The sequence below is a fragment of the Penicillium maclennaniae genome (genome assembly GCF_028827695.1).
Source record: "Penicillium maclennaniae strain IBT 15551 chromosome Unknown utg000002l:1.0-2354659.0:1.0-2356205.0, whole genome shotgun sequence".
Lineage (NCBI taxonomy): Eukaryota > Fungi > Ascomycota > Eurotiomycetes > Eurotiales > Aspergillaceae > Penicillium > Penicillium maclennaniae.
The window spans coordinates 2,280,733-2,299,310 of record NW_026623214.1 but is presented as its reverse complement, the minus strand read 5'-3'; the positions used below and the strand labels follow the sequence as shown (position 1 = coordinate 2,299,310).

The 18,578-nt window shown below is 48.5% G+C and overlaps 8 protein-coding genes across 8 annotated transcripts; 3 read left to right on the top strand and 5 right to left on the bottom strand.

Annotated features, from left to right (window-relative positions):
- Positions 1-245: 245 nt before the first annotated feature.
- On the bottom strand, positions 246-2,036 carry N7477_002077 (MFS transporter; the record flags this gene model as incomplete). The annotated part of the gene is made up of 3 exons (XM_056963740.1): positions 246-834; positions 889-1,144; positions 1,196-2,036. 3 exons carry the CDS (start codon positions 2,034-2,036, stop codon positions 246-248), a joined length of 1,686 nt encoding a protein of 561 aa, XP_056826659.1.
- Positions 2,037-4,086: 2,050 nt separating this feature from the next.
- On the top strand, positions 4,087-4,563 carry N7477_002076 (Oxoglutarate/iron-dependent dioxygenase; the record flags this gene model as incomplete). The annotated part of the gene is made up of 2 exons (XM_056963739.1): positions 4,087-4,300; positions 4,334-4,563. 2 exons carry the CDS (start codon positions 4,087-4,089, stop codon positions 4,561-4,563), a joined length of 444 nt encoding a protein of 147 aa, XP_056826658.1.
- Positions 4,564-4,740: 177 nt separating this feature from the next.
- Positions 4,741-7,110, bottom strand: N7477_002075 (putative C6 transcription factor; the record flags this gene model as incomplete). The annotated part of the gene is made up of 4 exons (XM_056963738.1): positions 4,741-5,262; positions 5,315-6,228; positions 6,282-6,837; positions 6,889-7,110. The coding sequence occupies 4 exons, from the start codon at positions 7,108-7,110 to the stop codon at positions 4,741-4,743; spliced, it is 2,214 nt and encodes a 737-aa protein (XP_056826657.1).
- A 1,496-nt stretch (positions 7,111-8,606) lies between these two features.
- N7477_002074 (aromatic ring-hydroxylating oxygenase subunit alpha) lies at positions 8,607-9,905 on the bottom strand (the record flags this gene model as incomplete). Its single annotated transcript, XM_056963737.1, has 1 exon — positions 8,607-9,905. The coding sequence occupies one exon, from the start codon at positions 9,903-9,905 to the stop codon at positions 8,607-8,609; it is 1,299 nt and encodes a 432-aa protein (XP_056826656.1).
- Positions 9,906-12,798: 2,893 nt separating this feature from the next.
- Positions 12,799-13,187, top strand: N7477_002073 (transcription factor; the record flags this gene model as incomplete). The annotated part of the gene is made up of 2 exons (XM_056963736.1): positions 12,799-12,853; positions 12,883-13,187. 2 exons carry the CDS (start codon positions 12,799-12,801, stop codon positions 13,185-13,187), a joined length of 360 nt encoding a protein of 119 aa, XP_056826655.1.
- Positions 13,188-13,496: 309 nt separating this feature from the next.
- N7477_002072 (Transcription factor) lies at positions 13,497-14,665 on the top strand (the record flags this gene model as incomplete). The annotated part of the gene is made up of 3 exons (XM_056963735.1): positions 13,497-13,854; positions 14,014-14,069; positions 14,183-14,665. The coding sequence occupies 3 exons, from the start codon at positions 13,497-13,499 to the stop codon at positions 14,663-14,665; spliced, it is 897 nt and encodes a 298-aa protein (XP_056826654.1).
- A 254-nt stretch (positions 14,666-14,919) lies between these two features.
- N7477_002071 (NAD(P)/FAD-dependent oxidoreductase) lies at positions 14,920-16,288 on the bottom strand (the record flags this gene model as incomplete). The annotated part of the gene is made up of 3 exons (XM_056963734.1): positions 14,920-15,147; positions 15,218-15,910; positions 15,950-16,288. 3 exons carry the CDS (start codon positions 16,286-16,288, stop codon positions 14,920-14,922), a joined length of 1,260 nt encoding a protein of 419 aa, XP_056826653.1.
- A 300-nt stretch (positions 16,289-16,588) lies between these two features.
- Positions 16,589-18,501, bottom strand: N7477_002070 (uracil-xanthine permease family protein; the record flags this gene model as incomplete). The annotated part of the gene is made up of 5 exons (XM_056963733.1): positions 16,589-17,020; positions 17,076-17,273; positions 17,343-17,535; positions 17,595-18,274; positions 18,328-18,501. 5 exons carry the CDS (start codon positions 18,499-18,501, stop codon positions 16,589-16,591), a joined length of 1,677 nt encoding a protein of 558 aa, XP_056826652.1.
- Between the last annotated feature and the right edge of the window lie 77 nt (positions 18,502-18,578).

Here is an 18,578-nt window from a genome sequence, read left to right as displayed (position 1 = left end):
AAATCCGTGATTTAGGCCAGGATCTGATCATCCTAGGGATTACCTCTATCATTGGATAGCTAAACAGACAGTTTCGTCCTTGACTGTGTTCCCCATGAGTCTCGACTCTTTTTTATCGAGTAGCTCGGCCGAGGCCCCGAGCAAAGTCGGCTAATTGGAGGGAGTGTCGAAATGATGAGACATAGAACGGCTTCTATCTTGTCACAGATTTATAAATTAAAAAAATTCTCTTCCATTCTGTCTGTCTAAGACTTTTTATCCTTGCTTTGCGACACATCGCTTTGACCCTCGTGGGCCTTTGCGTGATGAGACTCGGTTTGTCGTAGCTCTCCGTTGGTTTTCTGTGGTACCCCGGGTTCTATGCCAACCGGCGGCATATTGATTGGCGTTGGCTTCTGATCCAAAGGTGCCAACCCTCGGTCCTTGACAAACAAGGAACCTAAAAAGCATACACCAATCAGCGGGACTTGTACGATGAAAACCAGGTGGCTGGCAGCCATATATGCATCCAGTACAGGTGCGGGAATAGAGGCGTTGAGATTGTGCAAAGAATATGGCGAGTCTGCGAGACTTGAGTACTGGGTCGGGAGAGTCGACCGAAGTTGCGCCTGCAAAACAGCCGCCGATATGGCGAGACCGCATGCGCCGCCAGCGCTGCGATTGAAATTGCGATTTGAAATGATGACTGCGCGTCGGGCTTTTGTTGAGTGCGCTTGCAAAGCCACTAGCATCGGCTGGAATACACAGCCTACACCGACCCCGGCTATAAGGAGGACAATGACGAGGACACCGGGATCGGTATCTATCCCGAATATTAGCATGAGCCCTGCGCCGCTGCATATTCATTGTTAGTGTTCATCTGGATCAAAAGGTATAAATATCACATACAGCGTCCACATCGCAAAACCGAATCGGATGACTTGCCCGTAGTTTTTAAATCGTGTGATGCAGATGCCGGAGAGTGCCGACATGATGGCCTGAATCCCGGCAAGTGAAGAGAAAATCGCAGCAGAAACAATTGCAGAGTACTGATGAGCATTTTGGAGGTAAAGAGGAATGTAGTAAACCGTTGATTGGTACACAGCCCCGAGAAGGAAACTCTGAGCCAGCAGAATGACTATTGCGGGACTGCCATAGACAGCAACTGTAGTCTTGTCAGCTTGAAGACCGTCGAAGATCTGGATCTAAAATTCACCTGGCATCATGGGGATTTTAGCAAACTTCCATTCAACAACAACAAATAAAACCAACGATGAAGTGCCGATGGCAAGCATGCTGATCACCAGCGGTGAGCTCCAGGCGAAATATGCGCCGCCTCCAGAGATGGGAATCAGCAGAAAGATCGTTCCGACCGAGGACGTCAAAACGCCCAGGTAATCAACTTTCTTCATACCATCTTTGAAGGTCGTAGTCGGATTCTTCGACGGCAGGAACCTAAATGCGACCAGGGCATTCAATAATCCGAGCGGTGTCAGAAGCCAAAACAGCCCTCTCCAGGTCGACCGCGAGACAAAACCCGCTGCTAGGAAGGGTCCAGTGACACTGCCCAGACCGATCATACTTCCGATAATCCCCTGGTATTTCCCTCTTTGTTCCAGGGTAACAACATCGGAAGTGATGATCATGGCAAGATTGGTGATGCCCCCGCTGCCGATTCCCGCGACTCCACGGAAGACATAGAACATGGTCGCGTTCCTACTCAAGCCACATACTAAGTCTGCGATCGCGAGTAGCAGGATAGCCGAGATGAAGATAGTCTTGCGACCAAATATATCTGACAGCCTCCCATAGAGCATTTGAAAGGTCGTGTTGGCCAGAAGGGATGCGGTTCCAGCCCATGAGATCGTGTTGCGGGCATCCAGGTCGGCGGCGATGGTAGGCAGAGCAGTAGAAATACCATTTTGATCGATGAAGGAGATGAGCTGCGCGAGAGAGACAATCCCCAGGCAGAGAATGAGCTGCTTTCGCGGCAGCAGATTGGACTGATCTTGAAGAGATTTTTCACCTTGGGTGAGAGAGTCGCGACTACGAGACATCTTAATGATTTGCGCGACCGAACGTAATGTCACGTTAATTGAAACCACTGTGATGCCACGGGCTCACTGAAGCGAGGTAGTTGGATTGTACTTTCACCTTCCGAGATCGGGAGCAGGTATGGAATTCCTAGCGCGTTGCGACTCTGCCGCCGTGAGTAGCGCCACAGTGCGCTACTGTTGTCAGACAAAGTAGTGATTAAATGACTTTGCAGAAAGAACGAAGTCTCACACTTTGAACTCTGCCGACCAACAATCTTTTATGTTACTAACTGACGTACTAGAGCGCTAATCACCTCGCCCACGCCTCGCTTCGCTTCAGACGCGAGGCGGATCAAGTGTTTATCCACATCCGCATTCGCAGCATCGCTGTGCTCTTTCGTTTCTTTGCCATAAAATTAAGAACTCGCGGAGTAGTGTTGCCAAACAAATGCCTGATCCCAGCGTTCTCGAAAAAAGTCATGACAGGTCAAAGTTTGGCCTTGCATCGTTCAGTTTCCATGGCACGTGGATAGCATATATGGTGTCAGACTAGCAATCAAGTCTCGAAAAGAACGCCAGAATTTCGAAGTTCGGTAGATTTAGACAGGCCCTTTTCAACGCTAGCACCCGGAATTAGACCAAAAACTACGTGGGGTAATCATCTTGAAGAATGAAATCAATCGAAGACATCAAACGCAATCATTGAATTTCAACTTACACCTAGGAGCCTTTGAGCATCCAGTGCTATCACATAAGATACAAAGCACTTGCCGAAATAATTCGGAATGCAAGATGGGACGTTGATATGTATATCAACTCTATTGGGATTTATGTCCTCATTGATTCTCGCACGTGTTTTCGCTAGATGCACCGCGACGCGACACGGAATCTACGTGCTATAATATTCTATTGGAATAGTTCGAGACTTGTCAAACTTCAAAATATATGTAAATTCAACGATTTTATTGGCGTTCTTTGCAGGTTCCTTCAATTCACCTTGGAAAACTCCCTGCGCCAAATCCGGTCAACTATCAAATAAGCAATCCTCCGATGCAGACGAGGGTATGTGATGGATCAACAAACCAAGGCGCCCAGATGGGCACAATTCCATATAAAAGGGTGACGGAATGATTCTTTGAACATTTGAAGGTCATGCCCAGGTGGTGTCAAGCGTTGTAAACACGATAATGCCCTCTGATGTCGTGTTTTTCGCAAATTTTTGATCCATGAGAACATTGCTCCAGAAGTTTGTGAGTATCCATCAGAGAATTGTTACCTCTTAAATAACTCTATCTTTCGATTTGTGCCTTAGCTGATGGCTTGATACCCTAATCAATTTGACAGGTCGCCCGCGCACCTCGGCCGAACCTTTGGAGGGGGTCGGCCGAGCAGGCAGATAAGTAAGGCGGGGCCTCACGAGTGAATGGTCCTTAAGATTTGGTCGGATTAAAACCTCTATTTAAATATTTAGGAGCTCTTTCTCAGGAATATCATTCACTCAACAACCTCGTTGAATCTGGTTTCTATACACCTACCAGGTCAGCCTACAACCGGCGATATCCAACATCATGTCTCAAACCTGATACGTCAACCCTAAGATCCTTCAAATATCCTTGCTCGACTTCGAAAACCGCATCGACACAATCACGGCCGAGCTCATCAATGCCGCGGAGAATGTCGGCTTCTTTACACTCATTGACCACGGTCTTTCGAACGAAGACATCGAGGCCATGTTCCAGACATCCAAAAGCTTTTTCGACCTACCTAAACACGAAGCGACCGTCCCGTGGAAATCAAACAACGTGGGGTGGGAAGAGAACTCACAAATTCGACCATCTACAGGAAAGCCTGACAGTAAAGAATCCTACCAGCTGCAGTTTGGCGAAAACATGAAGGGTCTGTGGGTTGGAGGGGATCACCTCGCCTGGTTTCAGGCTACTTCCCTAGAGTCCATGCACCGTGTACAGAAGACCTCAGGGTTTCAATGCGGTGCTTTGCGCGCGGCTTGGGCTTCCCCGATGACTTTTTCATCAAATGTCATGATGTTCCACGACCGGACTCGCAAACCACAATGCGGCTACTTCATTACTTCGCGCTGCCGGAGGAGGCCGATGGCAAAGTGTATCATCGCGCTGGGGCACATGCCGATTGGGATTTCCTGACCCTACTCTTTCAGAAAGAGGGGCAGAGTGGGCTCGAGATCTGCCCTGGTCGCGAGGTGGTCACCGAGTTTGGGATTGGTGACGAGTGGACCAAGGTGGAAGCGAAGACAGGGGAGATCGTTTGTAATATTGGGGACTTACTCATTTCGTGATCAGACGATCGCTTCAAGTCCACTTTCCATCGCGTGAAGGCGCCGTGTGAGAATGGGGATTATTTTGGGGGTCGGTATAGTATCGCCTACTTCAACCAGCCCTGCAAGGATTCCTTGATCCAGGGCCCGTTGAAGAAATACCCAATGGTTACTGGGGCTCAATTCACCGAGAGTGCGATGAAAAGGAACTTTGCTGCGTTGCAGGAGAAGTTGAAGACGGTTGCTGCGGCATGATGGGGAGTTTGTTCGCGTGAGGGCCATCTGGGCACTACCTGTTAGGGCTTCATTTCGATGTCGCGGCGGGCGAAGATCTCGAAGCGCCTCCGAATATAAGCGGATTTTGTTCTTCTGTCTCTGGGTCCTGGAAATGTCTCGTCAAGCAGGAAAGTAGATGAATGAATCTGAATACTCTTATAAATTCCCAAAATCCCACCAGGTAGAAAAGCCATCGGCATTGCCCGTGGCCGATTCCGACTCGGCGTAACCAATGCTGTCCATATCAACAAATTGCGTCGGATCAGTCCATAACCAAGGAGTGTTGGCCATGAGGCTGTCTGCAGGTGCCACAAGCTTTTCCCCCAATGCCGGATTGGAATTTGCTGGCGATACAGACAAAGAAGACAGGCGTGGTAGTTTTGGCGGCATATGGGCAGCTGAACCTCCATCAGCTGTGTTGACATTGATCTCTGGCGACATTGCCACAATGACTTCGAGCGTTGAATTTGAATGATCCGTATCTTGTACAGATACTGCAGGAGTAAGCAAAGGGTGTAATAAGCTAGAGGCCGACGTGTCTTGAGAATCTGTTGTACAGTTGATTTGAAGGATATCCCACATTAGGGGGATACTGAGATAAATCTTAGACGGTTCCCAGTCAAAATCCACTTTCTGGGACCCGGATGCAATTTGCGTCATCTTATCAAGGGTTTTATTCTAGGACCGTCAGCTTCGGCTATCATCCAGTAAAGACAAGAAAATGACGTACCAACGATTCACAGGCAGGAGAAAAAGAGACGAAACTTTTCAAGAATCGCCTGCACTTTGCGAAATCTGTTTTCGACTTGAATTTCAATCGTGGATCAGCGGCACAGCAGTAGTAGAGGTGGACTGTTGCTGCGATAGCCGCTGCATGTCCAAAGAATGGATCGATGAGCCGCATATTCCTCTCAGTTACCATGTCGATCATACGAACGATCCAGGTAGCATGCAGAAGAACGAGCTCGGAAGATCGCCTCCAAAAGGTATTTGGGATTGTTAGATTGTGGTTGTATTGAGACGCCACGATATACAGGAAGGGGTGGTTCATCACGGTCAATATAGAGTGATACGTGAACTGTAACTTGAGCCAGGGAGCCCAGTATTCTCGGTTCATTCTCAGCTCATCCGCTCGACGCTCGTAAAACTTAACCGAGTCGTATCGATGGCACATGGAGAGTTTATTCTCAATTTCCGTCAAATCAGACAGAACCATTGCATAAGTCGAATCGTGTCGCCATGGTTCCTTGAGCCTGCTCTGAGCGCAGTCGAAGACGTACGATCTGACATGGCTCCAGACCCATCCAAAGTGTAGCGCCAAGCTCCAGATGCCAATGTCGCTTGGAAGTGAGCAGCCAATCTCATCAATTGGGAGCGGTGGAGGCTTTGGCTCGGGGTTCTTCTGAAGATTTGATTCCTCGCCGCTGACTGTATAGAATGAACGCAAGACATCTGCTGGAACGTTGAGAAAACCGTGTATTTGACCGTAACATTGTTCAAGTGACTGGAGACTCCAGAAAAGTCTCTTCTTCCGCTCAATCGAGGGGCAATCTACGCCGTATGTCGAATTCAGGTCTAACATTGCAGAGCGACAAAGTTGGAGAGCAAGACCCAGGTGAAATCTTCCCAAGGGCAAATTCCCATCTATTTTTGGTGAGTGGTCAGCATTCGTCGCTATGCACGAATCAATGTCATACCTAGGAAAGAGGAGTATGCAAGTAGACACAGACTTTCGATGGTCTCAAGCTCAACCGTGCCATTTGCAATGCGAAGCATGACTAGTGTCCGAGCAGTATCACCGTAGTGTAACATCTCATCGCGTTCTGGTGAGAAGCGCGACGTGAGTGTGAGAATACTGCAGATTAGTTCTTCGGAAACATAGCTGGGATCCTTGACCTCTTCTCGATCCAGACACCATATTGGTTGTCTATGACAGTATTGGAAGTAGAGATCAATTGCCTGCGATATTCGAGAGGCTGCGTTGACTTTCGGGTCGTCAAAGCTCATCCGAAGCAGGAAAGAATCACTGGAGTTATTAGCCATCTCACCAGATGACGGGCATGATGCCGTGGAATAAGAGGTATCAGGGATGTCATTATTAGGAGGTTGGTTTTGCGGCTCTGGTGGCGGAAGATTTCTGAATAAGGAGTCAGACAATGCAAGGAAAGATGTGTGGGTACGATGGTTTGGAACCCACCCGTTACCACTCAATATGAGGTTTACTTTCTCCTCCAGGTATGCCAATCGATCAGCCTAGCCAAAATATTAACAGCTACTCTCAGAAGTCCAGGACGAGTCTCTGACCGATGGACCACTACGAGATCCCCTCGGCACGGAAGTGTATAAACATGACTGGTTCAGTCTGACACAACTTGAACAGGCTGGCTTCTCAGCTGGGCATCGTGTTTTCTTTCTCCTAGGTAATGTGAGATGGCAGAAAAATCTAACAGACGACAGGGAATCCCACCTGCAATTGAGGCAGGCTTCATGCGAGCGCAATCTTCCTCGATTGCTATCGCGCGGCATGGTATGACGTGTTGAAGGCCAGGGGCGGGAGAGGTCGCTCAGAGTAACGCTAGTCAGAATCGCAAAACAATCAGGTATCGTCCAGGCGCGATGTGACTGATCAGGCAAGTAGAGAGCATAACAAGCGTGACCAGAGAGGGAGAAAGAAAGCGATAGAAGAACATCAACCGGATTTTGAGAGGATGAGGGGGGCGTGATAAAGAGCGGGGAAAGGGAATGGGACAAACAAGTGGGCAGCGTCACCCACGGAGACGAAGAAGCCTAGAGAGTCTAAGGAAAGACTAGGTGTATTCTAGATCGTGCAGGGGCCTTAGTGTGCATCATTACCATCCGTCAGAAACAAGCACAGGGCCTGTGTGTCCACACTAGTCGATGTAACTTAAACCCTTCTCAAAAAGGCAAAATTACCCAGCATCAGCCATACCTCGAACACCCTCGAAGACCATCTAAAACATCCCGGTCGCCGATCCATGATAGTGATCAGCCTATCGCCTTATAATTCTAGAGTACAAACCGTCCGATCGAATAGGCGCAGGGGCCGTTTAAACTTTGATATGACCATTCGACTGACGCGCACTCGCCAAGTCTAGTTTAGGCAAAGTGTTTCCAGGCCTGATCTTGGGGGTGGGACAAGTATAGTCCGGATGTGGCCTGAAAATAGATACACATGCCCGGGCTAGTAAAGGCGAGTGGCTTGGACACTCATTCCCTACTGCTCCATGTACCGTGGCAAACTGACGCACAAAGAATGAAGAGGTCACATGGACATGAGCCACCTGCAAGAAAGCTACTAAAGAGGTCCATGAGACTGGTTATCGACGCTTATCGCCGTAATAGTCGGCGGAAATCGATGGAACCACAGACTAAGACCACCGCGTACTTTGACGAAACGCGATGACTGGTGCCACGTCAAGATAAAAAAGTCAGTGAAGTCACTTAATGGAGCAGGTGATAGCGTGTGCACCGTCTTCATGACAAGCGCAAGGCCATTTAAGATGGCCGCGTAGATCTCCATGTGGCCCTCTGCTGTAGGCGCACACCCAGTGCCAGGCCCACACCGACTTGTAATTTTATTGGGATGAGAATTTTGAGATCGACTCCAAGTGGGCGCGCTTTCGTCACGATCCCAGATAGTCAATGCCGATGACAAGAAATGATAAGTCATTTCCGGTAAGTCAAGCAAAGGATTTGAATGACGATGCGTTGGGTCAAGTGGCGATTTTTAAATTGCCCATCCGCAGTTACGTCTTATCTTTCATTATCTTTCAACTCCAAAGTTGACATTTTGATTTTTTACTCAAATAGGAAGCCAATATTAATCCAATATTGGCCCTGTGTAGAGCCACTTTAGAGCCATTCTGCAGTCTATTCGCACTCCGATTGGAGAAAGATGGGCCCGTCAGGAAGGTACTGGCATTATTCGTCACTTGCTGGGAACAGAATCTAATTATAGAAACAGATGCTTGAACGCTTTCATGGAAGTATCGATGTCGAGATTAGCAAACCATGGTCTCGTTAGCAGACGATCCGTTGTCGGCGACCGCTCCACAGGCTGTTCCTCCACAGCATCCACTGGACCCCGAAGAGCAGTCATTGCCCTTGTTCACTTTACTCTGAGCTTCAAGCTTAGTGCAGAAATCAATGTCTGCCTGGGTCGTCAGGGCACCCTCAGGAACAGGCTGACGAGACGGCCAGACTTCCTTTCCAGCAGCTTCCTCGCGCGCTCGATAATCAGTCAGAAGACCACGGACCACGGACTGGAAAAAGAAAGAGCCCTTCTCCATGCTTGAGGGGAGCGCGCTATGAGGTCTTAGAGTCTTCTGGGTCTCAACGCAGAGATCTTTGTCTTCTGACAGAATGCGCTTGTAGATTCGATTGAGTAGCTCGAACTCCGCATCGCTAGAGTTTTTGTTCCGGTAGACCTCGTAGCGTGTGACACAATGGGTCGGTGAAGTGGGCACAAATCGCTGCAAGAAGAAACAATGCGGTGAGACGGTCATTGTGGCATTGGGGAAGTAGTAGGTGCTGGCAATTTTGAGGTCTCTTACAACCTGCTCTGGTGTTGCCTTCGTAAAATCGGCGGAACCCTCAATACCGAGATCGGCCAGAGTTGGAACATCAGAGTTGGTCTGTTGGGAAGTCTCGTTGTAGTTCTCAGCCAGAACCTTCCAGTTGAAGTCACCCTCAGTTTCCCAAGTATGGCTGAACTCATAGTCTTGAGAGTTAAGATCTTGGAATTGGGACTGCAGGTCAATACCCTTGAAGTCTTCTTCCCAGGAGATCTCTGGCTTGACGGCACTATCTAAGTTCACCCAGATGAAGCCGTTCGCGTCGATGTGAGAGTGGATGGGGAGCAGGCCGTTATTGTTCTTGTCAAAGTCTTCCAGATCTTGGTATCCAGGTGCCTTGGCTAGCTTGCCATTTAAGCCGTAGGACCAACCGTGATATTTGCAGGAGAAGATTCTTGAGGTACCCTTTTCCTCGGTCACAACGGGAAAGGCTCGGTGGCGACAGACATTGTGGAATGCGTTGATCTTGCCTTCACGGTCGCGGACTAGAATGAAGCCGTACCCGGCAATATCATATCGGAGGTAGTCGCCAATATTGGGAAGACGCAGCTTGTGTGCGGTCAAGAGCCATTTGCGAGAGAAAATAGCACGGCGTTCTAGCTCAAACATCTCCTGGGAGGTATAAAAGGAGGCCGGAAGAGCCTGCAACGGGGAGTCATCATTTCTAGAAGCTTGAAGTCCAAAGGCTTCGCCGAAGCCCAAGTAGCTTTTTAGCATCGCCGGCATATTGGCTGGTGTGATGTGGGAATGTCAATGTGGTATCGTTTTTGACGAACTGATGAACGTTAAGTGAGCGGACTACATCATATATAGCATTCTGATGGAGGAGCATAGTAAAAACCCGGGGTTCAACAGACAAAGGCCGATCACAAGATCGGCAGACTGTCCTATTTCGGGCGCTAGTGGCTCCCACTCAATGAAAGCAAGCTAAGAGTGGGGAAACACCCGTGCATATCACGCTCGGCTTGGATGCCGCCACTCCGTCCTTATCGGGATTCAATACCGTGTCATCTTTGCTATTATCTCATAGCAGAGATCAAGGTGCTTCCCCTGAAAATAGGTAATCCAGAGGGCGCTCACTCGATCAATGTGAATCAAATTAGTCTGTTCTCCAATTCAATCAAGAGCGCCGCGTTAGCCTCTTATTTGAACCTTACCTCACCCTGATCTTTATGTCAGCTGATGTATTTCACACGGACTACCGATGACTAGCAAAATATATTGTAAGAGTTTGGTAGCCACAGTGGCCATATGGAGCGAAAAATTGAAATAGTTGGCCACTGTCAATTGAGGTGTCTTCGGTTGCTACTAATGTTTCTTGTTCCAAATGCCATTGCATTGCTTCGCTGCCTCCATCTAATAAGCGGAAGCAATTTCTCGTCGCACACGGAGACATTAATCAAAATCCACACGCAGCTCAGATAGTCGTTGGTGCAGCTTCTCTTGAAGCCGCATAGCCGGTGATCATAGAAGCAACATGAAGCTTGCCCAGTGCGTCCTCTTCTGATCATTGAAACCACATTCATGGACGACCTGCACCTTCAAATACTGCAGCATCTTGTGAATTAGATTTTGATGGAACCTCAATGGCGGTTACTGTTTGGGGACCAAGGCTCTGACATGAACCTAGATGACAAACTGAAATGCGATGCGAAAAAGTCGCTCGCTGTAATTTATCCTGCTCCTAGTCACGGCCAGATTTTTGGCGATCAGTTTCCCATCCAGATAATTTAGATGCATCACCATATCATATTCTCAATACATACTTATATTTCAAGACCCGTACTCCAGCCAGAGCGGTCTGCTTTGAGCTGTACTTATTCTTTCTAGGCCAAATTGACATCCGGGCCTGCAGCGCTTAAAATGCCTGCCCTGCCAAGTTATGGTTTTTAGGTCAACTGCGGGCGATTGACTGGCCTAAAAATAATGGGACATGTGCGTGGGAACTGATTCAATTAATTGCTGCCATGCCATTGGAAGACCGGGATCATTCATAACATTTTACTGCTTCCTTCCCATTTGGTATTCCTGAGGAGAGTAAATACTGACTGTTTCAGGAAATCGTGGATTTACAAGACCTTCTGGGAATGATGTGAATACTGATAACAGATTACATTGCCCTATGAGGTATTGTCTTATGGGATCTTTCCAACGTTGCCATTCCCGTCAACATACATTTCGTCAAGTCTAGATGCCATTGAGCGGGAGGGTTATTTGAGCGACACAACTGCCAAGTGGGATGACGACGTGTAATGGCACGTCTTGAATAAATTGTGGCTACATTTAGACCAATCGACATTTCTCATCAAATCAGATACTGAATAATTTCAAGGCGTTCAATCAATTCCCGCTGTGTCTTGCCCATAGATGAAAATTGGACATATAAGGATGGTCTGGATTCCACAAGATGACACTTCTTAGTGAAAGCTCGATACCCTGACCTCCAATAGCCAGTTATTTATACTTGTAAAGAAGATGAATACAAACGGCCTTTTCAAGAAATATAACTTTTTTGATTCTCCATGAAGGACAACCCAGTATCGGCTTCCGCTACCGGTCGCCGGCGGAGACGGGCATTGGCTTCCGAATGTCAGGTAGCTCAGAAGGCAAACGAAGGGACAAATTCCCGCATCGGGTATCAAAGTCCACTGCACAGACCGAATGCTCATACCCACGAGTCATGAAGATCCCTGTTATCATCATCCCCGACTAGAGCTTTCTAAAAAAACTATGCCAACCTTGACGAAGACTATATTATCCCTAATCCTAATGCTTCCATAATGTATCCATACTATACTTCTTCAATGCGGGCCCAGGGAGTATTTCCCTGTCTCTCGGCCGGACAAGGCTTTAATTTGGTACCCCGCACAGTGCAGTGGAGTCTGGACCCACGATGACGGGCGAAATCTGCATGAACCTCATTTCGCAACGGCACACGGAGTTTCTCCGTTACCCTGCTGATTCAGCCCCGCTCGAGCGTCATTCGATCTTCAACTCTTGTGTCGCAGTCCATGCGGTGAGATGAGCTCCTCTAATGAAAACACGATTCACAAGGTATCCTTGAAGCGCACCCGACAAGCGTGCGCTCCCTGTCGGTATGTGCGCTATTAACATGCCGTGGGAAAAGTGGTCGAGCGCTCAAAAGAGTTTGCTGACCACAAGCTCCACATCGTCGCAAGAAGGCACGTTGCCCTGGCGAGAAACCGGCGTGCTCGTTATGTCAACGACTAGGACAGAGCTGCCACTACGGGTCTGAAGCTTTAGCAAAGCAAGCGCGAAATAATCGCACCGCCTTGGCTCATCAAAATTTCAATAACGTGTCACTTCATGAGGTGCGTCATGTGAAATGGACCGAGTAGCGCAGAGTCATCTTCTGATATTACTGACCTTCAGGCAAGGAACTCTGAAACCCTCAACTCACGGCGGCTGCAGCAAATTGAACAACAACTTGATGAGATTTCGGGCCTTCTCCGGTTAGCTACAGATTTTCATACAGAGGCGTATATCAACCATTGACAAGAATGCGTTCTTCAGAGATCGCCTTCCCCGGACCAACCCTTTGACGGAAAATCGCGCAGATACTTGCCTCAATGTGCCGATCAGCTCCAGCGAGACCACGATGCTATCCCAACCACAGCTGATCTTTTATTCAACACCCGGAACGAATCTTCTTAGTATGTCGAGCTGTTTCAGTGTGTTTCAGATTTAAGATCCCGACTTACGCCCATAAGCTTCCCATTGCCGTCCTCCTTAGTCCAAGCCGAAGTCGAAACCTACTTGACCTATTTCCATGACCGACCATATTGCGTATTCGACGAGAGTTGGTTGTTGCAAAATGCATCTTCTCTACCTTCGAATATCGCATACCCTCTAGTAGCTCTCACCCGTCGCCTTTCACCCGATTCACCTGGATTAGCAGGTCGTGAACTGACGATGGGTAAGATATGCGCTGAGCGGGCTTGGAACATTCTATCCTCTGAGTACCAGGATGGCAAAGCAGGGCTGTGATTTCTTCAGGGAACCTTTCTCAATGCTCAATTAGATTTTGCTGATGGAAACGCACATCGAGCATGTGCGTCCGTTGCCATTGGCTTGCGAGTCATCCAATCTTTGGGATACAACCTGGACAGAAATGTCTCAGAAATTAACAATCCTGATATTGAATCAAGGCGGCGAATTACATGGGCTTTCTTCATGCTCGATCGGACGTACAACGCGTCGTGGAGGTACTCATTCTGTCTTTCTGACAACCACTTCACCCTCATGTTTCCGTCGTCAGGAATGGGGAGTCCAACAATTCAAGGATCATTACACAAAATGTCGACGAAGCACGGACAAAAGGTTGATCAAGGAATCATGGCCTGTCTAGTTCAACTATACGCTTTATGGGGCCAGGCCACAGAATGGTTATTTGAGCCTTCCATCACAAGCACTCTACCGCCATGGCAGGCTGGATCTACCCTCTCGATGCTGGAGTCCAAGTGGATGCAGTTCGAAATCCAGTTTGCGGATACCCATCGCTACATTAATGTCGACTTCAAGCGACGTGCTCGAGAAGAGCGACAGTCTCACCGCTACCTGTCGAGTTGGCTCTGCGTCCAATTCCTCTTCCATTCCATACAGTGCCTTCTGCACCGGCCTTTTGTTACGATGATCAAGCTCCGTCACCTGAAAGGTAATCTTTCCGCAACCTTTTTGCAAAAGTCATTCGAGACGTCTTTGATACATTCTCGGTGGATTGCACGGTTCATTAAATAAATGGCTGAGGTGGATATGCGACTCTACGATCCTTTCTTTGGTTATCTGGCTGCAGTCGCTGCTACGATTCAACTAGAGCACACCGGAAACCAAAACCCAAGAATCGCATTACTTGTGAACGAGGAATATCGGGTACTTGTCGGTTTTATGACTGGGCTCTCTTCTCGATGGAAGAGTATGAGAATATTAGTAAACAACAGTGGTCCGGATCAGCGACACAAAAGTCACTAACTTCTCATGTCTAGGTAGATAAGGTATATGAGTTAGCTGCTCGGCATCAAAACTATGGCTCGTTGTTCTACAACCAAGACGGATTTTCCGGGGCATTGTCTACCATGCCAACCCCATCAAACCTACCGAGAATGTCAAGCTCTGATGAAGCTCTGATGTGGGATATTCTGGATCTCACCTCCTCATCGAGCTTCAACAAACCAGCAAATACTGGACGCTTGACTACACATAATGCAAAAACGATGACAAATGGGCCCGATGCCCCGGAGCAGGGCTCAGACGACGAGGATCCCACAACAGGCCAAGAGCAAGTCTCAGTGACTCCAGGCTTTCTTGCCCAGGACCAAGAACTTATGGGACAGGCATCAGCATCCCGCCCACTGAAGGAGCCTTCATCAGATTGGCTATCCTCAAAACAAGGTGGGCATAACGCTGTGGCAGCTGTTCCTGATATACCTGATTGGATGATCTTTGGAGACTTCACAGAGCATCTTTGAGGCTTCTGAGATACCATATTTTAATTTTCTCCGATTGAAATTGTGAAATGAGATTTGAAATTGGAGCCGCATAGGATTCTCAGTTGTCCAAGGGAGAGACCCCTAAGATGTTTACCCTTGTAATTGTATTGGCATGATTGAAGATCTTTAAACGCAAATGATATTGTAACGCAAAGAGTTCGCAATAGTATTATTTTCAGGATATCGCGTTATGTACATAGTCTGGCAGACCATCACAATCCGTAGAAGCTTCCTTAGATCTTAGCCTCGCGAGCAGAAGCCGTCAACGCAGCATCAAAGCTCCCCTTCTCGTCACCAGTCATTTCACGACGTTCGGGTCCGCCACGGCTCCCATCTCCAGTGAATATATCACTTTGGAAGCGGTCTCTGAACTGAGTGGGGAATTTCCATTTGCTAAGCAACTTGTCGGAGAGGCTACGCTCAAGGCATCCGACGGCATACTTGCCCAACACCGGCAGGAACTTGAACGCGCTATAGTTATGTTGTAAACGAGAAGAACCGAAGAGGGCAATTCTAGATTTACTTACTGACCACTGCCTCCAGTGGCAATAAAAACATTCTCTCACCAGTGGGGGTGTCGTTGTACCAGCAAATGCCAACCCGCTCGAAACTTCGATCGGCAAAACGGGGCAAGATACTCTTCAGTCCGGATGCAAGTCTGATCATGCCATCTTGCGGAATGAAGTTGGCACGCGATACTGGCGGCTTGCTGGGTGGAGAAGAAATGCTCGAATCATTGGAATTGGTGTAGCCGAAGCTGTGACAGGCAACTTTGAGGTATCCAGTGCCTTCGTGAGGAGGAAAATAGAAGAAACCAGTAGAAAAATTGAAATAAATGGGAATATCTCTTAGTTCGGCGACTTCATCGGGTGTTAATTTCATGTACCCGACGATTTGACCAGCTGCAAGCATCGCGTTCCATGCGGGTATCAAGCTGGCTGTCCAGGCCCCAGTAGCGACGATGAATAGATCACCATCGATATTGAAGACGCCTGAAGTGTTGACGGAGGTGATCGTTCCATCCTGAGCCTTCTCAAACTCAACAACCTGGCCGTTAAAGCCAGTGATGTAGGACACCCCGGCGCGCACACATCGAGATGCAAGACGGGCAATAGCCTTGCCAGCATCAGCCCAGCCAGCAGCAGTGTTGTAGAAACCGTCAAATCCTGGGGACGCAAGCTCTCCAGTTAATTGAGGAAATCTCTGCTTCGCCTCTGCAACTGTCTTCACGGCGGTCCATTCTTAGCCGATTTCAGTTAGGACGCGTTTAGTCTTTTCGCTGTATTCCTGCGCGCGAGACTGCACTGGCTCCTCCGGAGTCTCTTCCTGACATACCCAGAAGCAGGGAGCAGAGTAGAATGCATCGGAGTAATCGTTTGTTTTCCATAGGTCGTATGCCTCCTTCGCGATAGCGGCGTATATGGTATCACCATAGTCGAACCGAATGATACGAGAAATATCGTTACTGGAGCCATCGGAAACAGGAGGCATAGAGCGGTCAAGAACAGTGACTGCATTATAGCCCTCTTCTTTCAGTCGCAATGCAGTCGAAAGGCCGAAAACACCGGCTCCGACGATGATAATGCGCTCATTCTTGTCCATTCTGAGAAGCAGGTGAGTAATGGAGAATATTTTCGATACATCTTCTCCTAGCGGAGAGAAATGCTTCACCCACCTTGAACGGTCCGTTTTCCGGGTCGACCAGCGCTGGAAGGCGGGCCCTGCAGTGGAGGGACGGTCCGGGAGACGGGCCGTCTCGTATCGCTACCACCACGTAATCTCCAGTCCCCATGAACAGTATGATAGGCATACTCTAGTTTCCATGTACCCAGAATTTGTTCGATCTGGCCAGCATTTGAATCAAGTTGGTAAAATAAATATATTGGCGCATAGGCGAGATGACTAGGTGGGGAGTGCCGGGCGCCCCCCACGCCCTTCCATTTCCTTGTTCCCGTCGTATGGTAGAACCAGATTCATGATGACTCTGACAACGGCGGCGATGATGAAAGGGGTCTCAACCATCAAATTAACACCTTCCTCAAAGCCTTGCAGCCGCACATTTGAACCACTATAATTCAAAATCTTGGAAAACCACTGGGTCGACACAATGTCAATAAACCCAATGCCCAAGGCAGTGGTCAGAATGAAGCGATTGCGTCGGGTGAATTCAACCAGGCTGAGAACTCTGATACCTGCGACCACGATTGTGCCGTATAGGAACACTTGCATTCCTCCAAGCACAGAGGGAGGCATGGAGCCAAAGACTGCCCCGAACTTGCCAAATATTCCTGTGAGAATCAAGACTCCCGAAGCGCACCATCCTGCTCGACGACTCTGTATTTGACTCTACTTAAATTTGCCCCATCTTTGTCGTTGTGGAGAAACTCACAGCACATCCAGTCAAAGAGATCACACCGCTGTTTCCGGCTTGGCCAACCATTGGTAATCCAGTGCCCAGGGCACTAATTATACTGCCGAGGCCATCACACAGGATGCCTCCCTGAATCCGGCTGTTGAACTCAATACCATCAAATTCCACTCCTGAAGTTTCGGCTGTGGCCAAGATATCGGGCATACAGCTGACCGCCTCGCAGATAAACATGATTAGCAGCGGTAATACCAATGCTCCGTCCACCGACAACTAGAAGGCGTGCACCCAGAGAAAGATTGCGACCGGGGCGGCATTGATGTTATCGCGCGACCAGTATCCAGTGGCTCCCGATATTATACATCCAACTGCAAGTCCGAAAACGACTGATGCAGATCGCAAGAGCGGTGAGCCAAACAGTTCGACGATGATGATGGTAAAGAACACGCTGAATCCGAGACCAATGAGCTTCGGGTCTCCCCTAATCGCCAGGGTCAGTTTTGGTCATGACCAAAGGCAGGGCTGGAATGTCGCGCTTACCAGGGCAGTAGCTTTGGTGCTGCAGTGTCGGGACATAGTGCATAGTATCCCGTGCCACCATTGCAGTTAGAACTACCACCCCAATTCTCCATACCATTGGAGATCAGATACACCCCGACAAGTAGCAGATGTGTTCCTGTCACGACCTTTGGGAAGATTCTATTGAGCGTCTTCGGAGGAACAAAGGACATCAAGATCTGGATCCAAACAGTGCAAAGCATTGTACCAAATATGGCACCCCACGCATCAGGACGCGGAAGCTTAGAACCATCAGAAGCGGTAGGACATGTTCCATTTGAATAGCGCATGTCGGTATAACTGAACGCAATCGCAAGAATGTCAAATGTTGGTCCGACCACCGAGAGAAGTCCAGTGCCGATATAGAAAGGTGTCTTTGTTAAATGCACCCGCGTCACCTGCAGAGCTGTTGCAATTCCAGTGGTGATGAATGCAGCCGAGACAAGGTATTGGCTTTCTTCCGCCGACAGGTAAAATGCTCCGCTGGCAATCGCCAGTGGTGGCGACACTACTGACCCGATCATCGTTAAAGCATGCTGAAGGCCCAAGATGATCGTGAGGAGGATGGGAACTTCATCGTTCAATCCATAGAAGGGCGCCTCGTAATCCTTGTACTTTTTGTTCAAGGGCCATATGTTGGGCGTCACAAGATAGAGGTAATCCTGTGAATATTCATATCAGCTTCTGATATGACGAGTGATGGAGTTTTCCACACGTAGTCCCCAATCCATCCTTCTTTTGTCGTAAAGTATCGACAAAGGTACTGCCAGCGTGTTTCGGCCAAAGGCGAAACTTCCATAATTTGTGAACCCCGATCACCTGAATCGAAAGATGTGGTGACCAGCAAACGAGCATCGTCTTTCTCCGGGGACCCCTGTTGATCATCCATGGTCATTGGGAATGTCTAATACTGGATGGTCTCGAGTATCTGTAAATTTGCCGGCGTATGGCACAAAAAGGCTTGGA